Genomic DNA, 20,799 nt, shown 5'->3' on the forward strand with positions numbered 1-20,799 from the left:
CATCGTATGCAAAGATGTGGAGAAAAAGCCGGTTCTCCAGAAGAAATTCGATCGTGATCCTGAACTTTGAGCTGACATAATGCTAAGAGGAACAGAAGGCATTTCTCGGCGTAAGGGTCTTTTCCCCTTTTGCCAGAAGTTACCAAAGCCAAAATCTTGCTAGCACTATGAAGCAGATGGAGAAAGAGAAGAAACGAAAATATGTGAAACGAGTCCTTGACCAGGAAAATGGAACTTTTACTCCTCTTGTCTTCTCTTCCAGTGGTGGAATAGAAAGAGACGAAGCGTTTTTATGGGAGATTAGCGAACTCCTCGCCGAGAAAAATAAATCTTTTTCTCAGAGCTTTTTTTTTATAAAAGAAAAATTTCTTTCAGTTTAGTAAATAAAGTGTGGTGTGTCTGCGGTCTCGGGTCCTTCGACGCTCTTCGCCTTCAGTAACCGCAGCATGCAGAACAAAAGTTTTCTTCAATTTCTGAGTCTATTTTTTTTCAGGTTATTTCTTTTAGGTTATTTATAGGAAGTGTGTTGTTTTCTTTTTAGATTTATTTCATTTTGAGTTATCTAAACTTTGTTTAGTTTAAAGAAATTAAATTAAAAAAAAAAAAAAAAAAAAAAAAATTTTTTTGATCTCGCGCTCCGAAAACAATTAAAATGCTAGATCCTATCCATCGGCACGAAATTTAAAAAGTCAAATTTTTGCTTCACTTTTTTTTGCTGGAGAAAGCTTAAAGTTGCCTATCTAGCCCTTCGGGCTTTACAGATATCTGTGTGGGAGACTGATGAAGGAGTTATAATATATTAGAGTTAAACCCGACTAGATTACCTTTTTTCGACCTTACATATCTCTCTGTCTGTGTTTAGTTTCTAGTCTAGGTGCGGTTTAGACTGTACCACCTTGAACGCCCACCACGGGCGGCGAATTTTGCTTTTTGAAAAATCTTTGAATCGTAGAGGGGGTTTATCTAAAGAATCCTGCATTACTCGATTACTAAAAATAGACAAAAAGAACGACAAATTTCATAAAAAACAACATATCCGAAACGAAAAATCTTTATTACTTTTTTTTTCCAGATATTTTTAACTGAACAAGTTAAAAAAATTCACCCCCAGAGCTTAGATGAATTTAAGACGTTAGAAAATTTTTAGCCCTTCACTTTCCGACCCTTTCAATTTTCTGAAGATCTTCTAGTCTGAATCGCAGACCTCTACAAAACCGCAGGTAGTCTAGAGCGGCATTTCTGTGGAAAGAGGATTTACCCTCTATTAAGCATCTTCTAAAAGAAGCACGGATTCGTTAGTGGATGCGAGCAGCCTAAAGATCTTCCCGCCCGTGGAACATAAATACAGGCCAATGGACAAAGCTTACTGATTCTAACTCTCTTTTTTCCTCAGTTGGGATAAAAATTTATATTGAAATCACAACGAGATAGCAATGATATTGTTCCAACCTTAAGAAATCCAATGGGGATGGTTTTTGAGTGCAATTTTCAAAAATTGAATTTCTAGTAGAATTTTTGCTAAATTTTCCGATTGGCTCTCAGCGGGTCTGTGGATAACAGGGGTTTTACTGTGTGGTTAAGAAGAAGTACAGGCAAATTTTTAAGTATGTTATCCAAAGGAAACCATGTATAAAGTTATGATACAAAGTTAATAAGTGATTGACCCCAAAAAACAGTAAAAAAACTGCAGAAAACAGCGCTTTTAGACGTCAATCAGCTTATAACTTTGTTTAATATCTTTTGACCGAATGATTATTTTTGAGAATTTTTTTCACAGTGATAACGTTCGATGATCAAGGATTCACTTTAGTGAAAATGATAGTTATAGCACTTTTCTACAAGATCTTCCTTCTTTTCTTCTTCATTTTCATCTTCATTTTTAGAATTTTTTTAAAGATTTTTTGTTTCAAATTGTTCCACTCACTAATATCTTTCCAATGATGCCAAATTTATAAAGATTGAAGAATTCCTTCAAAAAGTTATAGATAAAAGAAAAAAGAGTGCACACTACTTATCGTGAATAGACTTTAGACAAGGCAAATAAAAGGGGGGGGTTAGAAGTGAAAAGATTTTTGATGGTAGCTTTTTATTTCAAAACAAATATGCAATTCACTCAATATACCTGGGGTATACTATCAAGTCAGCCATATTAATATACTTTAACTACTATCTAATGATAAAAGATTTTGAGCTTGACCACGGCCAGAATATTAGAGGTATTTATCAGAAATTGAGCTAGATAGAATGCTAAGCAAAATTAGGCCAAGTACAGTAGGGTATGGAAATTAACTTCACGCTATTCGTAACCCAGTAAAAAATGAAGACGCGTTGAATCAGGTGTATAATTACGCTGCACACGCAATAGTTTTTCGATCTTTCAGATGAACATATGAACTTGGTTGGTATACATTGCTTATAATTTTAATAAAAGATGATAGCATCTGTCGTATGAAATAAATTAAAGAAAAAAAATATAAAATGAAAACTATAATTATTTACAAAATAAAATAACTTTGGGGATGAAAAATAGAATAGTATTTTAGTTAGTGTCATTATGTGTTTAATGAAGTGTACATATAAAATGTAATGGCGCAAAGGAAAAACAAAAAAGTGCAGTACAGTTAAAATAATCAAGTTGAATAAAAGCATCGTGAAAAATTAAACATACCCTCTTTAACTTAAGGTTACATTCAAAAAGTGAACAACTTGAAATATAAATACAGTGCGAACTTTTACTGGACAGATTGAGCCTCAAGAATGTTCAAAATCGTTGGAAAGATAGCTGTAAGTGCGGTAGTTATAAATCTTTAAAACTAGGCAAATGTCCAGTATTTTTTCGAATGTTTCCATATGCCGTACTTATAACTAACGAACTAAAAACGCCCGCTCAACGATCGAATGAAAACATTTCCACTTGAAAATGCAATTTTCCGAATAACTCAGAGACGAAACCAACTGCCCGCCAAAAAAACTTTAAAGTCTTTCGCTGATTATGCACTAGATCAGGCCCGGCGGAACAACCGTAAAAGTGGGGAGTTTGAATGCTCAAAATGAGTTGAAATTCGCTATGAATTTGAGAAAAAAATCTAATTTGCTAAAAAGTGGGGAGGCTGAAGTCTCCCCGCTTCCCACGGGCCGGCAGATTGGTTTCGTAATATTTCAAAGTGACCCTACCACAGCACCATCTGAACTTTTGCGATTTTGGCGATTTTGATTGTTGAGCGAGCGAACTTTTTACGTAATACGGTACGGTGAATATATTGAATTATGCAAATGAGGTATAGGTTTTATAGAACAAAACATAAGAAATATACATACGAATTATTTACATGGAACTTAAGAATATCATATTTACAAAAAAACACTTAAAGGTTTTGTTTTTAAATAAGAGTGATAACGTTAGCTTATTCATCAATTTTATTTTACAAGCCCTTTAACAATGGATTGACACGGATGTGGAGCAAGGTTGGTCAAAAAGAGGAAAAGAAAAACATTTTTTTGCTTAAATCAGCATAATATAACAATAGCAAGACACTGTCCTGATATGAAATATGTGTCTGATAAGAAACGGAAACACTTATGTAAAAAGAAAACCTTTAACGAAATCAGAAGATAATGAATGAAAATAAAAACTCTAAAAATTGATAATTTTGAAAGATATGAAAACGAAAATTTACATTTTTGAAAAAAATGTTGCTTCTATCGTGAGTCAAAAACGTTTCTATGCTTACTCAGAAATATACCTCAGAAATATACATTATAATTACATTTAGTTTAACCTCTCCATGCTTGGTGCCAAAATATATGACAGGTGTCATTTTTACTCGACGTAGGTTTTGGGATATAACAGGTTATAAAAGGCAGTTGATACGCAAACCAAGAAATTAGCAAATTATCATTTATACTAGATAAAAATACAAAATTACCGTATTACACGTATTACACGTATATAACCAATCAAGCATCCAACGCGGGAGAAATGAGTGCGAAAGTTGATCGAAAGTCTAGAAAAGAAAAGAATTTTTACTGCTGATGTACGTGAAACGTTCAAGCGAAAATACTAATACACGGGTTCCCGGGGGGGGGGGGGGGGGGGGGGGCAGTCAGGCAAATTGACCGACGGGTATGTGCGGCGGTTAAGGGTATGTTTTTCAAAATATCAGAAATGCACTGTAAGGGTGGACTTTTGATAAATGCACTGTAAGGGTGGAAATTTCAGCAAATCTAGGAAAAATTGCAAATTTTTGCTCGAAAACGTTGATTTTTTTTGCTCTAAAAGAGTTGAAAATTTGAAAAAATGCACTGTAAGGGTATGAATTTCACCGATTTTTTTCTGCACTGTAAGGGTGCGATTCTAAAAGCCAATTTTTTCGCCGCACATACCGTCAGTTGGTAAACCCATAGGCTGCACACATCCCCTCTGATAAGTTTTGATAGATATATCAAAACTAATTTGGGGATGCATGCATTCTAGTAAACCCACTGCCCCCCCCCGGGCACGGGTTGCAAAACTATATCAATACAGTCAAAACATGCGATTACTCAAAAAAGTTCACGTGATTTTATTCCCAAGTTACTAGCTTTACAAATTACAGCTGATAATTTTATTAGTGTCAATAAATTCGAAACAATAAGAAATAAATTTCATGTAACAAATTAAATCCCTACCAAGATTTCAAAAATCGGCCATTTGCCAAATCAAATCCCCGCCAAATTTAACAAAAATTTTTAAGAATAGAAATTCTATGGAGAATATTCATTTCTTAGTAAAATACCACGTATTTTTTTAGTTTACCAGAGACCTTCCCATTCGCCAAATTAAATCCACGCCAAAATTATAAGGTATATGTTGAACGGTGAAAAAGAACGCGGCTGTTATGTTTTGATTTTTCCCAAATAAGGTATATACTTACCTAACTAATATCACCAACACTTTGATCCATCATTATCTCCGTTGTGTGGATGCCGCTATCTGCACTCCCTCTTGACCGTAAGAGCATTGGTGCAGTTGAGATGTTCTCCAGTGTTTTACGAAAACATTGTCTTCTCCTGGAAAACCACAACCGACCAATAGAACGAATCTCACGGTTCAAGAGAGTGTACAGAAGCGGATTACACAAAGATGTCAGTGTCTTGAAGACATATAACGTTTCGTAAACTGTCTCATTTATGTTTATTTCATTGTCCAACGCGGCCTGAGATAGAATAAGAATTAAATTTTTAAGAATTTTTGAGATGATTCACCTTTTTGCTCCCCTAGTATGTCTCAAAAACCCCTTTAAATAGATCTTATCAGAGTTTTTGATTTTTCTAAAAAAGCGATGCGATGCATTGTGGGATTGCATCCCATTCATTGCATTTACAATAAAAATTTCTTGGGAATTCCTCCAGGGAATTCTATTATAATACTCCCGAAACAATGTCTCAAAAACCCCGTTAAATTACACTTGTCTCAATGCCTAAGAGAGCAAGAAAGTGTACAAAAGAGAGAGAATATCAGCGAAAAAAATAGAAACCGCATCATCCAACAGCAACGCAGTACACGAGGTACTAGAGGGGAGGCGTTTATTTGAGGGAGGGGGACGTTCTTTAAATATTTTTCCCCAAAAGAGGGGCGTTTATATGAGGGGGGGGGGCGTTTATTCGAAGTAATACAGTATTCATGATATTCACCACTGCAATGACTTATGTAACTTTTCTGTTTTTGTTCCACCCAATACGTCACTTTTCTGTTGTTTAAGTGACGTAATGGGTGGATGATTTTGAAAGTTCTCAAATGACTCTCCAGTTGTGCATCATATCATGAATAGAGAATGTTCACTGAATTTTTAAAGATAAACCAAACAACAGTAACCTACCTGGATGTCAATGTAAAGCCTCAATGCAAAGTATGGCAATGCCAGGATAACGAAACAAATGTACATACAACCAAAGATGCATAGCACACGTTTCTGTTGCCGATTGCTTGCGTTTGCACTTGGCGTACGACGAAGAAGTTTTGTTATCTAAAAAGAAAACAACAACCAAAAAAAATGATAGAAAAATTCAATTCAAACGCCTTTTTTAAAACTAATTCATATGAGAGCAAAAAAATAACTAAAGTAAGCAAATAGGCTTTTCCAGAAAAAAGTTTTACCCCCACTGTTGAGGATATTGGATTTTTACTTGAAAAGACACCCTGAATATCCGTTCCCTTGTAGATATTTAACCCCCTGGATATCCAATATCCTCAACATGGGGCACAAACTATTTTTGGAAAAGCCCAATCTTGAAACCGTTCCGCCCATCATTTACATGCTAACGAAGCCCACCGAAGTATCATATCGCATAGGGGAGTGAGGGCAAATGGGTGTACAATATTGCTATTTCGGGTTATTTCTCCGGTTAAAAAACTAAATTCTTATTGCGAGGAGGGGGTTGCAAATGTCAGTTTATAGAATTTGCCTTTCCTGTCTACACTGCACTGCTTTTTTATATAAGAAGAACCAGTAAAAGTCGAAGCTAGGCTTTGTTGGCAATTGTTCTTATCTTTGACACTTTTGATGGCACATGTTCTTATAAAAAAAAGTGTAGGCACCCACACGTTTTTTTATAAGAGCATCCAAAACTTTTTAAGCCTTCAGATATTCTCAAGCTAAAAATGTTCTTAACATGTTCTTATTTTCTTATATCATATCATTGTCCTAAGAAATTAGGTGTTTTAGAGTCTGCTCATAATATCTTGGCCATCGAAGCCTAATGTTCTTATTAAAAAAAAATGCACCCCAAATAAAACTTTGGTTTGAACTTACCTCTCGGAACATTGCCATAAACAAGATACCCATGGAAAGAAAGGGCGTGGCCATGTAAATTATAAAGATGAGGATAGAGTACCACATTTCACATTTGATAATGTGGTCTTCGTCCTTCATCGAAATATTTCCTTCACCTGTACATAGAGATATAAAATTGATCTTAGAGTTTTTGATTTTTCTAAAAAAGCGGTGCATTGTGGGATTGTTTCGGGGGTATTACAATAGAAATCTCTTAGGAATTCCTCTTGTAATACCCCCGAAAGTCTATTGACTCAATTTCAGGAAAAAAATTGGAAATAAAAATTAAGATTTTTCATTTTTGGAGCCCGGGGGGGGGTTTTAGCAGGTTTAAGCGTTAAAACGAGGGTAGGTTAAAATCTAAGTTTTAAAACTGGGGCTTGGAGTGATGCAATATATATATAGTGAAGATATGTAATAGACGATATCGGCTTAACGAAATTCTCCCCGAATGATTACCCATGATGCATTGCGCAAAAAAAATCAGTAAGTCAATATAGTCCGTGAATTTTTTTGCGCAATGCATCATGGGTAATCATTCGGGGAGAATTCGTTAAGCCGATATCGTCTATATCTGTCATTTTAGAAAAAGAAAAGTATTGATATATAAATAACTCAAACTGATAAAAACGAAAAAAGTTAAGAATATTTTTGTTAATTGTGTGTATTTACGATTTTTTTGGTTTTATTTTTTAATCATTCCGAAACAGAGGGGGGGGGGGGGGGTTTCAGGGGGTTACCCGATTCCGCAATTCCGCCAATTTTTTCTCCAATTTCCGTCAAACCGTCTTAAATTGAACCAAAATTCCGTCACCGAAAATTCCTTTGAAATTCAATATTTTTGTCGAAAATTCCGCAAATTTGGAATATCTTTTACCAATACACGGGTTTCGAATTAAATCTGGCGCGAGAGAAAAAATCAAGTAAATAAAAGGAGCGATAAGGGGAAATGCCTTATAAAAGGTTGATAGATTTCCTTTCTTCTCTTTTGAAAGCCAGGTGTTCATTCAAAAGATGTTTTTCTATTTTAAATTCAATAAAAGAAATATGATTAAACGATTGACTTTTTATTTTAATGTTTTTTGTTTTCATAATGACCCATAAAGTCTGTCAAAATGGAAAAATGAGCTAAAATTGCTTGATACACGGCCAATTTTCGTTCTGTTTACTTGATATTTTTCGTGCAAATTTATATGGGATCAAAGCTAAAGCTAAGCAAAAATTTAATTCGAAACCCGTGTATTCCAAAATTCCGCAATTTTTTTTGCTAAATTCCGTTTTTCCGCACTAAAATTGTCTAATTTTCCGTCTCCGTCAGAGAACCCAATTTCCGTAATTCCGTCTAAATTTTTGCCAAATTCCGCCACTCCGTCCGAAAAAAGGGCCGATTCCGCTCCTCCGCCAAACATGAAACCCCCCCAAACAGAGGGTAATTTAGCAAAAAGTTAAAGGGAATTTAAATAGTGGTATGTGAAAGAAAAACCTAATCCAAATGAAGGTTGAAGAAAAGTAATAGTGGAGAAACAATGAATTGCAAAAAACTTTTTTGATAAACACACTTCCGTAAGTTCATCAAAATACATACAAAATGGGGACAAATACAAAAGCAAACACATCAAATAAATTAAAAAAAAAAAAAAAAGATACATAAACAAAACAAAACCCGAAGTCCCAGACTTGTGACTGGCATAGTGACTTTCCACGTGTTTAAGGGCCCACACTCAGTCGCCTTCGGAAAACATAGTAGAAAAAGGAACTGACCTATATATATTGATTGATATAGACCTTTTGCTAGTCAAAATGTCATGTTGAATAATTAGGTAGCACTAACAATGACATTTTAATGCATAATTATTACAAAGTGTACATTAATTTTCTTTTAATTTCTCATTATTGTTTTGATGCTGGACTTTTTAATCATTCAACATGACATCCTTCCATTTTTGGGAAAATGGAAAAATCTTAATTTTTATTTCCAATTTTTTTTAACATGACCGGACCTTTTATAAAACGCTCTCAGAGTGGTTTCATTTTATACACCCCGGTGTCAGAGACGCACTGGGACCCCAGCCCCACTAGGAAATTTGGCAGAAATTTCGTCCCCGGTGGGAAAATATCCTGAAATTTCAGCCCCACTGGGATATTGATTTTGATTTCATCCCCATTAGAAATTTAAAGTTTAGAAATTGCACTTCAAAACCATCCCCACTGGATTTCTCAACCTTTGAACAATATAATTTTTATCCCCAGTGAGGAAAAAGGTTCCACCGGGGCTGTGAGACAGGGGTGTTTTTATCAACACAAATATTCTTACCTTGAAACAAGGGGTAAAGATAGGCCAACTGGACGAGCGTGGTTAACAATGGGAACAGCCAAATACACACGATAACACGTTTTATGAACGATTTTGTTACCAGATTCACGTAGCTGAAAAATGAATCAACCGATTGTCAATTTATATCCATTAATACTTTTCGACCAAAGCTATATTCATGAGAAAAGCCAGTTATGATTTTTGTTTTAAAATATGCTACTGAGTAAATTCTGAGAAGAAACACGTACATCATAATTTGAAATTTTCACAGTTAAAAGTTATCTGCAAAATATATATTTTTTTCTTCGGACAAAATAACGCAAGGCCCCTTTTCTGTGGCGTTAGGCTTTCCATAGCGTCAGCCCCCCTGCTGGTTGGGGGGGGGGGGTTACACCCAAAATTTTTCCCAAAAAAGGAGGGGGCTGGAAGTACATCACTTTTTTTGGGGGACCTATGTACTTGGGGGGAGCTAAAATCTCATCACTTAACGTGGGGGGCTAAAAAATAATTCAGCTTAATAGTTGGCTTCAATTACTTAAATCGAAGCTCATGAATCTGAAAAATTTTCGCCTGCGGCCCAATATTTTTATAGAAAGTGTGCAAAATATTTTAATCTTAAACTTAGAACTGAACGCAATTTACATTAGAAAACCCAATCAATTTTTTGAAAGTGTCTAGGGTAAAAAGTCCTGGGGGTAACAAAAAATTCATAAATCTTCGGGGGGGGGGGGGGGGGGATTAAAACTCCTAATAGACCTAATATTTGCCTGGGGCCTAAACCCAGGTTGACGCTATGCTTTCACTTCGTTAACATTCAAAAAGCTGTCGATATTGGAATGTCTTCATTTTGGCGTCAATACATGTGATTTTGTCTCGTTTTTAAGCAAGTTTCTGACACTATTTTGGCTATAACTTTTAATCGCGTTATTTTCAAATTAAGGACCGAGCATGAATTCTTCTCAGAAACATAACATAACATACCTGAAAATCAAAAATATGTAATCATTTACTTTAAAATAGAAAGAAAACAAGGCAGGGATGTATAAAGGAAAGGGCTCGTCAAACTAACACCATGTGTGCACAAGAACGTACCTGCATTTTCAAAAGACACCAAACTAGATTTTCGTTTTTTATTAAGAGTATAGAAAAATTTGAAATTGGCTCGGATATGCTTAGATCGAAAAATTGACCGAAAAATGCTTGTGTGAAGATTATATTAGAAATTTTAGGGAAATTCCAAAAATCCGTTAAGTGACATGAAAGGCCGTGATGCCACTCGCGCATACCCTTCCGAACTAAAACGTAAAAGCCCCCCGTAAAAGAATGGTCATTTTCGGTTGCGTGAATGCGTGAATGCGTGAAAATTGGAAAAAAAATGCGTGAATACGTGAATTGAAAAATTTGCGTGAACGTGAAAATTAACTTTTTGATTGCGTGAATGCGTGAATCTTGGCTATTTTGTGCGTGAATACGTGAATTTTCCCTTTTTTCCAACGATCATGTGCAGTTTTCCCGATTTTCCAATGTTTCCCCGATTTTTCCCGAAATTTTTCCGTTTTCCTGAAAAATCGGGTTATTGCGTAAAACTCGAGGAAAATTGCGTGAATGCGTGAATTTCGAAAAAAAATTGCGTGATTGCGTGAATTGAGGGTTCGCTGGGGGGGGGGGGGTTCGTAAAAGGAGCAAATAAAGGAATCGAGAAGTACAGCACACTCTTGTTTCTTTCTATTCTCGAACTATTTTACAGTCTCCATCGAGGAAAAACCCTCTTAAAATATCTTCTATAATTCGAATCTCACTTTAATTCAAACAAATAAGATTTTCCGTTCAAGTTCGAATTAGCGGGAGTCAACTGTACAAAACAAAAAAAACTTACTGGAGCGCCTGGAACAAAGATATCGCTCGGTCGACTGTGATCACCACCAAATGGACAATGACAGTCGTGGTGGTGAATGTGGTAAAGAAATCGGCCGCCAAGCGGACCGCCAGTGGCTCCGTATTTATTACACCTTGTATCATTAGGATGTGGATTATGATAGTCAGCCCTGACAAAAAGTCAGCGACTGACAACGAATGAAGCAAATTATTTGAGGCCTTTATTTTGAGGGCTGCCTGGCTAACAAAGAGATAGCAAACGGAGCCATTAATGAAAATTATGAATATACTGATGATCAAAGTGAGCCACGTTACTGGATCCATTGTAGTGATTGAAAATGAACGGGATGAAGATGTATATACGATATAGATACGTAGATACGATAATATACGATTTGTTTCGATTGATGAAATTCTTTCTCTGGAATATTGAAAAATAAAGATTTATAAATCAACTGATGAGTGCGTAAGCAAGAAACTTAAAGTATTGTGAGAAGACATATACCGTTTCTTAATCTTTATGCAACAAGCTCTACTCAAGTATTGAGCACTCTTAATTGTGCAGAGAAATACTAGAAGAAAAATAAAGACAGATGAATGCAATACCAGCACTGAAATCGCACCTAAAATCTCTAAAACTGATAATTAAACGCTGAGATTTAGAACATCTGGAAAATTATTTTTCACTGCAACGCATGTGAAATGTCTAATTCTAGTCTCGACCTCGACTGACGGGCTAACTCATTATTTTTAAGTATTTTATTAAGAGACTCGGAAATCTCGAGTTAATTTCACCGAGTTGAAAAAACCAAGTTATGACGTCATTTTTGATAAGAATGTCACTCTCAATTTTGTAACTCAAAAATTTAAAAAGTACGAGAAAATTATAGTTAAAATTAAAAAATAACTCGAAAATTATTATTGAATTCAGAATGACGTCATAATTTTTCAAATTTGACGTCATGACTCGGTTTTTTCGTAACTCGGTTTTTTCGTAACTCGGTAAAAATAATTTGGTAATGAAAGAAATTGAATCAAAAATGAATTATTGATACTGTTAAGTTACGTGGCCGAAAGAGATTAAACGTTTCAAAAAAACAGTATTGCCCGGTATTAGCCTGATGCTGTATTTGTCTTATCAACAATTAATGATCAAACAAAAACCATTAACCACTTGGATCGGCGAATTGCTTGGATTCATTCCCTCGAAAAGCTTAAGACTGACTAATTTAAGAAACACTGCCAATGAATCAGTTAAAATCATTTAAAAGCCCTCAACCAGGCACTTAAAACAAACAAAAATACAAATAAAACAATAAAAAACACAAAGATTAATAGACAATTCCAGTCGGCACTTTTAATTATCTCTAGTACTGAAATAGAAACGTGCGTGTTTGCATTTTAACTCGAGACGAAGGTCAAAATAACTAAAAATACTGCAAAACTAACATAAGCATACTCTCAGAATAAATATTTTTCACTAATTTTTATTTATATTTATATTCTGGCCTTTGTAAATATTATATCAACACGAAAACTAGAAAAGTGAAAGTCGAATTTCCTTTGCTTTTAAATAGTTGTTTTTCATAAAAAGAAATCACATAATTATCACTTTCATCACAAAATATGAATAATAACTTTCTTTCATGGTATCACTCAAATGTCAAAGAGAAAATGGTCGTTTTTCTTGAAAGTGAAAAATAGTGAAAATTTAGTGGTAGGAGCTTGAAAGCTTAGAAATTTTAATTAAAAATATCATAACAAAGGCATACATAACAGGCATAACATACAAACAAGTTTAAGACAATGATATTTTGATACTTTGGGCATTAATAATAACTTATGAAGAATTTTCATTTTCTCTTTATCATTGAGAAACAAACATAATTGAATATGAATATTAAGATTAACTGATGACAAGAAATATTATCTGCAGTCGAATTATGAAGGTTTACTCATGTTGACTAAAAATTTAATCTGCAATATCGAATGTTTCCAAAAGCACAGTAAAACTAAAAGTAAAATTCACAAAAAAATAGCAAAATATATCTCAAAACTGGACAAATCGCTATCTCACACAGCCAGAAATCCAAATAAATCCGGTTAAATAAAATTGAATTTATATACAGTTTTTTTGAAAGAAAAAAAGGCAGGTAACAGATGTAACATAAAAGAAAAAACAAAATGAATTATAACAGATATAATAAAATAATGAACTTAAAATAATACAGTTTTTCTCAAATATAACAAGGTGAAAAAAACCCTTACATTGTTACATTGGCGTGCGTCGTATGCAAAAAGAATTTCAGCGGTTGGCTAGAACCCAGTCTTTAGACGATAGGGGAGTTTATCAAAACTATACAATGGTTCAATAGTTCATTTCAAAGTCGGAATTCAAAAGAAATCTTTTTTGCTAAAATTTTCTAATATTTTTTATTTACTGAAAAATTTTACACAAAAAGTACACATAAAAGAAATTTGTTCCGTTCTTTGTGTTGTAAAAGCAATTGTGTATAAACAGAAGATTTCTTCATTTTCTTTTGTTACGTAAAACTAAAACCGTTGGACCTCTATTTTTCAAAATTTAAACAAATAAGACACCAATAAAATAATAGCTTATGACGTCAAACTAAAATTGGTCCGGTGGAGTTAGTGGGCATAGATAGGCAATATTACTTCAATAATTAGAGAAAAACCGCCATAACGAATAGCACAATTTCGATTTTTTGTTATTTAAAAAAATAATTGTCCAGTCAAAAAACAATACCTTATCAATTATTAATTTATATGTCAGGTTGGAAGGGTAATAAAAAGTGGAACGTCAAAAATCATTCTTCAGCTACAACCACAAAACACTGAAAATATCTTGAAAATTTCACCTCAGCAAACTTCAAAAAGTATCTAATTTTGGCAAAGTTGAGATGAAAAACTGTTTAAAAAGAATATTAGTATCATACTAGGCTACGTCATATCTTCCTTCGTTTCAACCGTAAAACTCTTACTCTAAGACACCCCTGTCTCACACCCGGTGGAACTTTTTTCCTCAGTGGGGATAAGAATTCCCCCTATTGAAGTCCCAATGGAGATAGAAATTCTATTGTTCCAAGGTTAAAAATTCCAGTTGGGATGGTTTTGAAGTACAATTTTTAAACATTGAATATCGAATGGGGATCAACTTAAAGTTAATTTCCCAGTGGGGCTGATATTCCAGAGTATTTTTTCCACCGGGGACGAAATTTTCGCCAAATTTTCCAGCCACACAGGGGTGTTCAAAGCCTAAAAGCCTGGAGCTGTCTATTGTGTAGACTAGATCTTACATTTAAAAACAAATATATGTTCAACTAAATCTGAGAAAAGGGAAGTCGAAAACTATTTTTTAATCCACACATCTCACGTTTTACAATTTAATCCTTCTCAATATTAGATATTTTTCTGGTTTTGTTTGAGAGAACAAAATGACCACACCCATTTGAAACTTGATTAGAGTAGAGGTACTCAAGTTCAAAAAGCTGTTTCAACGTGCATCTAATGTCTATAACGTCCATATGCAAACCCAAAACTGTATATCAAAAGTACACTTTTTTATAAAAGAACAAAATACAAACATTATAAAAACTTTTCAAGGCCTTGCAGACTTCAAAATCTTAAGAAACCGGGAAGTTTTCACAATAAAATACTCTCGAAAATATCTGAAAATTAGCGTTTTTAACGACAACCCTGGTCTATTTTTCGACTAGCCGACGAATCATGGGTTCACTTTATTTTTACAGCCGCAAAGTATGGGCCGAAATTAAGCGGCTTCCTGAAAATGATTATTTTATTTCGAAAGGAAGCACGTTGTCTTTTTATGGATAAAAATTTGACACTTCAAGCGGTGTATCTTAGATGTAATAAATATTCTTAAAATAACTACAGTATGATGCATTTTCGGAACTATCAAAACGTTTAAAACGTTTTTTGCAGAGGGCACAAAGCGTCAAAACTACGTATATCTGACGATATTAGTGTAACGTAAAATGAACGTTGAAACAGCCAATTGATAAGTAAGAACTAGTTAAGAACATTAAAAGGCTTCGCGGACTCTGAAATACCTTTCCTAGGAAAAGAGACAAGAATACTCAAAAAGTGCCAAAAATAAGAACATGTTAAGAACATTTTCAGGCTTAAAACTCGAAAAGCTAAAAACATCCGAAGGCTTCAAAAATTTTGGATGTTCTTATAAAAAAACGTCTAAGTAAATGAAATCGGACGACGCGCATGAGTAAAGTTTAAAAATTCGTCCATGATATTCATGACGTAATGTTTTCTACGCAAATACCCCGGTTTTAGCCAGTAGTGGCAAATTTAAGCTAGACAAAAGTTGTATAAAATTTGCCCCTAATCGTAAAAGCCGGGGTCTTTCCGTAGAAAATATTACGTCATGAATATCATGAATAGTTTATTGCATAGAGAGTTTTGAGGATAATATTTTACAAGATTCTTGGGACTTGTCCCAAATAAAAATACAATCTTAATGACCTAAAAAGCGGCAGAAAATAACTGAAAATTTTAAAATAAAATCAAATTTCGGACTATTTTTTGCAGAAGGGTGTTTGAGAATTTTTTTCCCAAAAAAACGTCCAAAATACTGTTGGTAAACAAGATATTTGATATAATAATAAAAATAAGGTAATGGAACATTGAGAGGGGAGAAATTGAGGGGCCCCTTTAGAACCAATAAGACCCACGTGCCTTTGGAACAAAGATGGATCACTTCTGGTGCCCCTCCCATATAAGGCCCCATATTACGTCTTTTAGGGGTACCTGACCGGGTGCAAGTCTCCCTTAACCAAAAAGAAATTTTACACGTGTTCATTTTATTGTGAGCGCTTAAAAATGGAAAAAAATCTTTTGGGAAGGGTAGAAAAGTTTTATATATTTGCACTAAATTCTTAAAAATTTTCAAACAAATATTTCTCTAGTAAAAATTGTTGTTATTTATTTGTCTTTTTTTCTATGTTTTATTAGATTTTCTATTGTTTACATGATAATTTTTCCCTCAACGGAGCAACAAGGTACCTTCAGTTACAAAAAAATTGCATTCAAGATTTTTTTTGTTTTCTTTACTTATCAAAAACTTTTAAAACATTATTTTTCTTATAAAATTTTAATTAAGGATAACTTCATTAAAATTATCCCCTCTCTCATTTGAACCAAAATGAAACAGCTATGCTCTTTTTAGTATTTCTTTGTAAAAAATTAACAAATTTTCCCATGAACATTGAGAGTCTGTTTGGAAACAGTTTCCCAGTGGTTGATCAAGCCATGTTTGCTTTAATGTACCTTTTTTTTGATTTTCTAAGGATTTTCAGAGTCTCGATTTAAGGAAGTCATGTTTTTCGTAAAAAATGATATTGATAACTTCAACACCATGGTAAAAGGCACAGCTTGCCTTGCTATTGAAGGATAATACACGTTTTTTAATAAGAACATTCAAGACTTTTCAAGCCTTAGGTTGTTCTTAACTTTTTGAGTTTAAAGCCTAAAAATATTCTTAACATGTTCTTATTTTCACCACTTTCCAAACATTTTTGTCCATTTTCCTGAGAAATCAGGTCTTCGAATCCTTAAAATGTTCTTCAGTTGTTCTTAACATTTTGGCCATCGAAGCCTTATGTTCTTATATAGTTTGTTCTTATATAAAAACACGTGTATAAATTACAATGATAATATCAAAATTTCGATAAGTGAAGAACAAAACATTCTTTAAAATTCATAGAAAAATTGACCCCTCTCTATTCACACGTTATAAATGTATAATAATGTACATACTGTTCACAACATCTGTTCCAGTTATATGCTTCATTTAAATCATCCCTAACATTTCCTACTGTACACACACCCTTGTTTGATAATATCTGCCCCATGTCTCACTATAAAAACAACCTAACAAATACCACTGTACCAACTTAACTTACTCCACTCACCCCTAAACCCATCACATATACACACTCCTGTGGTGTCATTACACCTTTTCATGATATTCATGATGTAATCTTTTATACGGAAGCACACAAAATAATCCGGAACTAGTGGCAAAATTTGCAACTAGTCTTTTGTTATTTTGCCACTAGTTCCGGGTTATCTCGGGTGCTTCCGTATAAAAGATTACATCATGAATATCATGAATCCCTGTTTAATAACAACACCCCCTGTTTCATTTTACTCGACTCAATTTTCTGCGCACAGGACTGTCTCAGTATACTAAGCCCTGATTTACTTCAATATACACCGGCATGAATCCTCCACTGTGAAGTTTATTACAATTTTCTGAGAATCATACTTGAATCAAACTTGAAAAAAAAAAAACTGAGACAGGGGTGTTTCATCCTAATCCGCTTTGGACACCCTGTAGCCTGATGGGACATTCTCAACCAAGGCTAATCTACTACTTTATTAAATGAGTGTAAAGACTGTGTAAAGACTGGTCGTATGAGATAATACCAATACCTTAGTGTACTGTAGTAAAAAGAAATCAAAAACGACAAAAAACAAAAAATGAAAAAATAAAACTTACTTTGGTGACTGTAACGATAATTTGATCTTTGGAGATATGACCGACTCTAAAAAACTGTTTTGAAAAAAAAAAAGTTTTCAATTTAGTATTGTTTAAAAAAAAAAAAAAAAAAAAAGTTTGTTCCCCCTCCCTACCTCCCCCTCCCCCCCCCCCTCCCCTCCCCCCCCCTTCCTCCCCCTCCCCCTCCCCCTCCCCCTCCCCCTCCCCCTCCCCCCCCCCCCCCCTCCCCCCCCCCCCTCCCCCCCTGCACCCTTTCAATCAAACTGTGGCAATTTTTTCAATTTTTCAAAACCATTTCTGACTCAATCAAACTGTGCAAATGATGTTCGAACGAAGAACAAAAAGAAAAACAACAAAAGAATGTTGTGATATATAATCTTTGTACATCACTTTAGCCTAGAATCCCAACTGTGAAATTAACCGAAAACACAAGCGGTATAACCGAGAGTGATCACCTAAAGCTAGGTCCCTTTGTCTTAAGTTATAATTCAATTTAACCGCCAAAAATGGCTTTTGTTTAGATTCTTTTTGACAATGTTTTATAATTTTTATAATTAGAATATTAAAACTATAAACTGTTAAATTGAATTACCCAAATTAACTTCTTTTTAAAATGTGTCAAAAAAAAAATTATTGAAAATATTTTCAAACATTTTTGCTTAAAATTTAACTTCCCAAAAAGCCATTTAACCGTATAATCTTATTAACCCGACTCATTGTTTTGGAATAGAATTTATGTCTGGCTGAGAAAGTTGAGAGTATATAATTGTTGTAACTTTGTCGGTATATTTCTTTGAAAGATTTTTAAAGTGATTATTTTTAAATTGTTTTACGTAACGCAAATTATTTTTGACGAATCTAAAAGACGTAAATAATAGAGGTGTTTTTTATAAGAACAAACTACATAAGAACAAAATGCTTCGATGAACATTTTAAAACACCCGATTTGACAAAATGAGAACATGTTAAAAACATTTTTAGGCTTAAAACTTTAACAAAGTTAAGGACATTCAAGACTTTCAAAATTACGTTATCAAAATCATAGTGTGCAGAGGGGGTCCAGCCAAAGTATTTTTCAGCGGAAGGGGCAAAGGAAAATAGCCCCCGGCTAAATTCTAGAAACATAACCCGCACCTTCACAAAGCAAAATATCAAAGAAATTGGATAAAACCTTCCCCATAGCTTAGATTTTTAACATAGTTTAAAAGATCTCCAACCTATCAGCTCTGCCCCCAGTTCTATTACATAACACTCAGCCCACCCCCCTAGCAAGCTAGCTCCCAGTACTTCTTGAAAAATACAGCTCCCAATCAAGCAAAAATGGTTTAGCTCCCCTAAGCTTAGGGGGGGGTGCATTCTATGAAAATGGCACTTTGGAATCCCTCTATATTTCCAAAATTGTTGAAACCTTACGTTTTTTAGTTCTTATAAATATTGTGTGTAAATTCGGTTTTATCTTCTGGAAATCCACCCAAAATCTTAAAGGTTGAACTTCTGAGTTTCTAAAAGGGTTGCACGTTTTTTATAAGGCCAAAATTTTTGAAGCCTTCAGATGTTTTTAATTTTTTGAGTTTCAAGCCTAAAAATGTTCTTAACATGTTCTTATTTTCCCCATTTTTATGTATTTTTGTCCATTTTCTTAAAAGATCGCGTGTTTAAGAGTCCACAAAGCCTTAAAATTTGTTCTAAACATTTTGGCCATTAAAGCCTTATATTCTTATAAACAACGTGTACCATAACAAACCCTGAATTATCAAAAAGATTTTTAATATTTTCTTGGAAAATATGCAGCTTTATTACTTACCCGGCGTATGTATGAGGGAAATTCCATAAATGCGAGTTGCCGAGTTAAACTTTTATTTCAATAATCATCGTTTCACCTTTAAAGAAGAGAAGACGGTGAAATTTGGTTAGACTAGAGTCGTTTATAATACGTGTAATACAGTAGTATAGGCGTTATATGATAATAGGATTATTGTTAGGGGATTTAGTTCGTATAAACTTGTATATATTTTTTCCCTCCATTACTTTTTGCTTTATTTCTACTATGTCTGAATCAGTAGTCTAGCTTCAATTTATGGGTTGAGCTGGAACTTATTTCATTATCATGAAAAATATATTGTAAGGAAATTGTTTTCAAGAAAACTGATAAGAAGAAGATATCGTTCATCTATGCAAGTAAAATAATCAGAAACTGGTACTCAAGAGCTGTGCATACTGCGTGTGGAATGGTGCATGTACCACAAGGGCGTCCTTTGTTTTCATCTATTGTTTCCACAAACATTTCCATTGTACCATTAATCTGAAAATGTTAAATATTTTCAATTTTACACAAAAATCACATAAAGCTGTTAAAATTTTTCTGCACTACCATCTATGCCCTTTTGATAAACTTTTGGTTGGTTTGAAAAAATTTTGGTTGCAAGAATTACGCATAATTTCAAAACATATAATAAATTTTGAATATTTGTAACCTTACATGATCAATATGGTAGCGTCGTATGGCGGTCGCTCAATTCTTCAAAACAATTGAAATCAAAATCTAGAGAGGTCCGAGTCAAAAACGCTTAAAATTTACTTGTCAAAATTTCAAACTGGAAAGACATTTTTCTTTGTTTTAATGTCTTCAATTAAAAACCAGTAAATTTTTATTGAGGCCAGCTCGCTGTTCTTATTTTTATCTGGCACTTTGAACCCTTAACTTGTGTTTTTGTCCACTCTTAAACTTTTTTTAAATATAAAAACCAGTAAAATTTTGCTTAGGCTCGGCTGTTCTTATTTTTTTGGAACTTTGAGCTTCAAATTGTTCTTATTTATAGGGTGTGATTAAGATATTTTAGGCGTTATACCCAATTTTTACAACTTTAACTCCTAAATTGCTTGAAATTTAGTAATTTCAGGCTCAACATTGTTCTTAAATTGCTCTCATAAAAAAAGTGTATTTTTGAAGCAAAATTGAAGCTTGCAAAAAAATATAGCAGACTATATACATATCCCATTTTTACTAACTAAATGCATTTATTAGATAAGTCTTTATAATGAAACCAATGCTATTATTCTTAAATTGCAAAATTGATAATTTCTTTTAAGGTTTGGCTCTATATTATTCGTAACACTTATTGAATGGTCTACATTTGAATTGAAAATGATTTAAAAATGAACAAATACCTTTGTTCTCTTTGAATGCTGAAAGATGTGTTATTGCAGTATAGTAGCTCACCAAGGCATATTGCACCCTGGCA

The 20,799-nt window shown here is 33.9% G+C and overlaps 1 protein-coding gene across 1 annotated transcript; it reads right to left on the minus strand.

The window, feature by feature from the left end:
- Positions 1 to 2,356: 2,356 nt before the first annotated feature.
- On the minus strand, positions 2,357 to 20,137 carry LOC136819864 (histamine H2 receptor-like). The gene is made up of 9 exons (XM_067076113.1): positions 20,032 to 20,137; positions 19,362 to 19,859; positions 17,558 to 17,611; positions 11,003 to 11,422; positions 9,127 to 9,239; positions 6,792 to 6,928; positions 5,859 to 6,005; positions 4,914 to 5,195; positions 2,357 to 4,004 (listed from the first exon to the last, which is right to left on the minus strand). The coding sequence occupies exons 4-8, from the start codon at positions 11,323 to 11,325 to the stop codon at positions 4,914 to 4,916; spliced, it is 1,002 nt and encodes a 333-aa protein (XP_066932214.1). The 5' UTR covers positions 11,326 to 11,422; positions 17,558 to 17,611; positions 19,362 to 19,859; positions 20,032 to 20,137; the 3' UTR covers positions 2,357 to 4,004.
- Positions 20,138 to 20,799: the final 662 nt, after the last annotated feature.

Source organism: Clytia hemisphaerica, unplaced genomic scaffold (assembly GCF_902728285.1).
Source record: "Clytia hemisphaerica strain Z4C2 unplaced genomic scaffold, Clytia hemisphaerica genome assembly, whole genome shotgun sequence".
In the NCBI taxonomy this organism is placed as follows: Eukaryota; Metazoa; Cnidaria; class Hydrozoa; order Leptothecata; family Clytiidae; genus Clytia; species Clytia hemisphaerica.